The sequence below is a fragment of the Penaeus chinensis genome, chromosome 10 (assembly GCF_019202785.1).
Source record: "Penaeus chinensis breed Huanghai No. 1 chromosome 10, ASM1920278v2, whole genome shotgun sequence".
Classification (NCBI taxonomy): domain Eukaryota; kingdom Metazoa; phylum Arthropoda; class Malacostraca; order Decapoda; family Penaeidae; genus Penaeus; species Penaeus chinensis.
Genome location: NC_061828.1, coordinates 36,078,268 through 36,083,267, shown reverse-complemented (window position 1 = coordinate 36,083,267; position 5,000 = coordinate 36,078,268). Strand labels below are relative to the sequence as shown.

The following is a 5,000-nucleotide window of genomic DNA, read 5'->3' as shown; positions in this document are numbered from 1 at the left end:
AATATTCCGATAAATAATTATAAATTTAAATCTCAAAGAAATTTCTCACCGCATTCAAAAAAAGATAATATTCCGATAAATAATTATAAATTTAAATCTCAAAGAAATTTCTCACCGCATTCAAAAAAAGATAATATTCCGATAAATAATTATAAATTTAAATCTCAAAGAAATTTCTCACCGCATTCAAAAAAAGATAATATTCCGATAAATAATTATAAATTTAAATCTCAAAGAAATTTCTCACCGCATTCAAAAGAAGATAATATTCCGATAAATAATTATAAATTTAAATCTCAAAGAAATTTCTCACCGCATTCAAAAAAAGATAATATTCCGATAAATAATTATAAATTTAAATCTCAAAGAAATTTCTCACCGCATTCAAAAAAAGATAATATTCCGATAAATAATTATAAATTTAAATCTCAAAGAAATTTCTCACCGCATTCAAAAAAAGATAATATTCCGATAAATAATTATAAATTTAAATCTCAAAGAAATTTCTCACCGCATTCAAAAAAAGATAATATTCCGATAAATAATTATAAATTTAAATCTCAAAGAAATTTCTCACCGCATTCAAAAAAAGATAATATTCCGATAAATAATTATAAATTTAAATCTCAAAGAAATTTCTCACCGCATTCAAAAAAAGATAATATTCCGATAAATAATTATAAATTTAAATCTCAAAGAAATTTCTCACAGCATTCAAAAATGATAATATTCCGATAAATAATTATAAATTTAAATCTCAAAGAAATTTATCACCGCATTCAAAAAAGATAATATTCCGATAAATAATTATAAACTTAAATCTCAAAGAAATTTCTCACAGCATTCAAAAATGATAATATTCCGATAAATAATCAACAGCGAAGGAAAACGCCGGAGACTTCAACGCCGACGGTGAAAATGATCCTGGAACCTCGTCCTCCTCCAGCTCAGTCCCTTTGGTGCAGGAGGGAGACGATCCCCCCCGAGGACCTGCTTCCGTGGCGCAGGGTTCGAGGCAGGACAAGAAGAGGAAACTTTATTCAGGGGAGTCTCTGCTGCAGGAGCCGAGTATGTGAAGATCCGGATAAGAATTGAGTTTAGTTTGCTGTATTTTTTTTTCTTTTTTTTTTTTTTTACTGCGTTGTTTTGTGGTGATTATTTTACGTAAAGTTAAAAGATGTACGTTGTTGATTTTTTTTGTGTGTGTATAGAGAGTTCGAGGTTTATGTTAAAGGATTTGATTATTGATGTATTGATATTTCGGATTTTGAATCAGTGTAAACGAGAAAAAACTTTATTATTTATTATTTACCATTATTTTAAGACGATAATCCTTCAATTCATTAATAACCGTTCTCAAACCATTTACATAATAGGTTTTTTTTTATTATTAAAACAAGTATAGGTTTCCCGGAACAATAAGTTGGTTTTCTGTTTTATCGATGTTTGGGTGAGAAGTCTTCACAGAAAACGGGATCAACAAAGGTAATGGTTGACTAAAATAAACTGAAGAAAGTGGAAGTCACGGATTATTTACACTTAGAAGAGTCAGCTGTTAAATTTTCACGTGTGCTAATAAAGGAAAGTTTATTTTTATTGAAAAGATCAGTTTTGTTTTTTTTAAATATATTAACCAAGAAATGAAATGGTTATAGAATGCAATATATATTTTACAATTTATATTATGCCAGTTTGTAAAACGAATTAGTTAATAAAAATCATTATCATATGTAGTATCCTATCCTTTAAGATAACAATACAATAGTTTTAATAATCCAAAATACCAGATATTATAAATCAGCTATGAAAATCAGCTTTGAAGATGTTCTCCTACACTTAGGATTTTCTTTCCTGGACAAAAAATTGCTTGATGAACAGGTTTTGTTCAGCGAAAGCATACTTAACATATCACGAAGTTACTTAAATTCATAATCGATTGTAGGAAGCCTCATAAGTATTTATAATTCCAGATGCTAAGTTTATACAATTAGAATAAGGAAGTAAATCTTTGAAACAGATTGCAGATCGAATGTATGAGAGAGAGAGAGAGAGAGAGAGAGAGAGAGAGAGGGGGGGGGTGAAAGAGAGAGGGGGGGGGAAACGAGAGAGAGAGAGAGAGAGAGAGAGAGAGAGAGTGGGGGGAAAGAGAGAGAGAGAGGGGGGATGAGAGAGAGAGGGGGGGTGAAAGAGAGAGGGGGGAAAACGAGAGAGAGAGAGAGAGAGAGAGAGATAGAGAGAGATGGGGGGGACGAGAGAGAGAGAGAGGGGAAAACGAGAGAGAGAGAGAGAGAGTCAGACAGACAAACAGGCAGACAGAGGGAGAGAGAGTTCAAAGTTCAAATGCAAAATATAATTTTACAGTACATATAAATATAAGATACCTCGTTTCAATAGGGATTTTATTCTTTACGTGGTTCAGGCAGATTAATGTGTTCATCATTACTTTCCTATGGCTGTTCTCGACATGTGTATCAAATCCCATGAATCTGTCAGTCGTGTACTCCTAGATTTTTTAACGGAAGCGCTCGGTCTTATACAGTAGATTTTTATTTTTTTGGGAGTGTTTACAGGAATTATGGCGATGTTTTGGCGACTACCTATGGAGATACATTGTGTTATATCAGGATTTGTCTTGAGGCCATTTTTGTCAAAGTATCTTTTTACTCGCGTCAGTGTTCCTGGTCTTTTATATTAATTCATAAAGTCAATGTGGAGAAATTGTGAATCATTGGTGTAATGAACATGGGCTATTGTTGATAGATCATAATATAGATCATGGTGAAACACTGAAAGAGAGAGAGAGAGAGAGAGAGAGAGAGAGAGAGAGGTAAAGAGCGAAAGAGAGAGAGAGAGATGGAGAGTGAAAGAGAGAGAGAGAGAGAGAGAGAGAGAGGACGAGATAACAAGAGACAGGGAGACAGAAAAGGAAAAAAAGGAGAGAGAGAGAGAGAGAGACAGAGAGAGAGAGAGAGAGAGAGAGAGAGAGAGAGACCTTCAGACAGAAAGGCAAACGAAAACAAAAGAATAATTATACCAAGGAAACTTTTACTCTGTCGTAGACCAGATGACGAATGGAGGCAGTGAGGAAAACCCAGGAACTAGGCCAGAGGAGTAGTGCGTAGCCAAGTAGAACGACCCTCCCCCCCCCTCCCCTTCCCCCCAGCCAATACCCCGGCCCTTAACTTGAAGTCCGCGACGAGAAGAATTACGATGAAAATAATACTTGCGATTCTTTGACGATACCTGTTATTATTATTATTATTGTTATTATCATTATTATTGTTATTATTATTATTATCATTATTATTGTTATTATTATTATTATCATTATTATTATTATCATTATTATTATTATCATTATTATTATTATCATTATTATTATTATCATTATTATTATTATCATTATTATTATTATCATTATTATTATTATTATCATTATTATTATTATTATTATTATTATTATTATTATTTCTTTGGCGAGGTCGAAAGAAAGGATAAGAATGGGGCTGGTGTCTGTGTTCCCGACTGACCTATTTGAATGATGATGGCATCGATGGATTTGTGATTTAACGCGATTTTGCTCCCTCATAAGGGCTAAGACCTCGCTTTATTTCAGAGACATATTGTCAGAGATCGTTTTCCCAACTCCGGACTCTGGGTGACCCTCCCTTGGCCCCCTGCCGTGCATGTCATCGTTCATAATTATTGGTAAGAGTGTGAGTGAGAGAGCAAGAAATGCATAAATCTCGTCAGGAGGCAATAGAATATAGGGAGAGATGAATGTGGACACTTGACCTGTGTGTGTGTGTGTGTGTGTGTGCGTGTGCGTGCGTGTGTGTGTGTGGGTGTGTGTGTGTGTGTGTGTGTGTGTGTGTGTGTGTGTGTGTGTGTTATCAGTTCTTTGGGAGCAGAGTGCTATTCTGTCACTAAAGAAGCTGCGTTGCTATGGCACAGCTTTCGACAATGCAGAGATTGGTGGCGTCGTCCTGACTTTTAAATCATCCCCGACAGATTAGTCAAACGCGTATTTCCTTCCGACAGGGAAGAGAGGGTCATCTCCGCGTTGGAAGACAGCTGCTGTTCCTCTGACACACACAAATGTCTTATAATTACTCTCCTTAGGAGGGGGTTGGGGCTGCGCCGGCCTGAGACCGACTCGGGGGCCGCGGCGATCGCTTGTTTTCAGCGACAGCGGCTGTCGGGCCTGTCGGTCCTCATGCAAATATCGCCTACGAGAGGGCTGCTCGTGTCACAGGAGTTCATGGACGTTTCTTATTATATAAAGAAGGTTGATTTCATATACTTTCGGTATCATTTGATTTGCTTATAAACCTTTCCTCCGTCATGTTTCAAAATATCGCAGCTGAATTAAGAGACATCTGTAAACATCTGTTTTGCGTGTACTGGATGCGGCGACAGACATCTGCTGTGTGAACGAGCGCATGATTCTAGAAATTCGATGATTTAGACGCGACAGACAAGATACTGACTCTGCCATTCATGTACAGGTGTTCTGTGATTGCACAGGTATGACACAGTTAATGGTTGTTTGCGCGGATTTTCCACAGTCATCGTATGTCGCGATATACCACTGTAAGTACACGAAATATGTACGTGTACTTATAGTCAAGGATTGCCCATTTGAAACTCGAACGCAGAAAGAGTCACAAAGGTGAACTGCCTCGCCATTATCCGAACGGTACGTCCACGGCGACCGAAGTGAACGCCAGAAAGATGACGACAGGACCCTCGGAACGCCATGGGGGGGGGGGGTCGATGATAACAACGTGATTCTGGCACATAACGGACGGAATCTGTTGCCTTAGATATGAGATAACTGAGCGTAATTTCGGCAAGACGTCATCGCGCCTTCTCTTTTGGATCGAATGGGTCGTCTGCGATCAGTAACGTGAAAGTAGAAGAGACGTAATATAATGTTCTCGCTTTCCGCCAGACCAAAAAAATAAATGGATTTCCCCAATTATAACGAGGAGTTTGGA

General features: G+C 36.9%; 1 protein-coding gene across 1 annotated transcript in view; it reads left to right on the top strand.

Annotated features, from left to right (window-relative positions):
* The window catches only part of LOC125029956 (golgin subfamily A member 4-like), a 9,576-nt gene extending 7,849 nt beyond the window's left edge, over positions 1–1,727 (top strand). The window contains exon 8 of the mRNA XM_047620148.1: positions 880–1,727. Coding sequence (XP_047476104.1) covers positions 880–1,076 — 197 coding nt within the window. The 3' untranslated portion in view covers positions 1,077–1,727. The remainder of the gene's footprint in view (positions 1–879) is intronic.
* Positions 1,728–5,000: the final 3,273 nt, after the last annotated feature.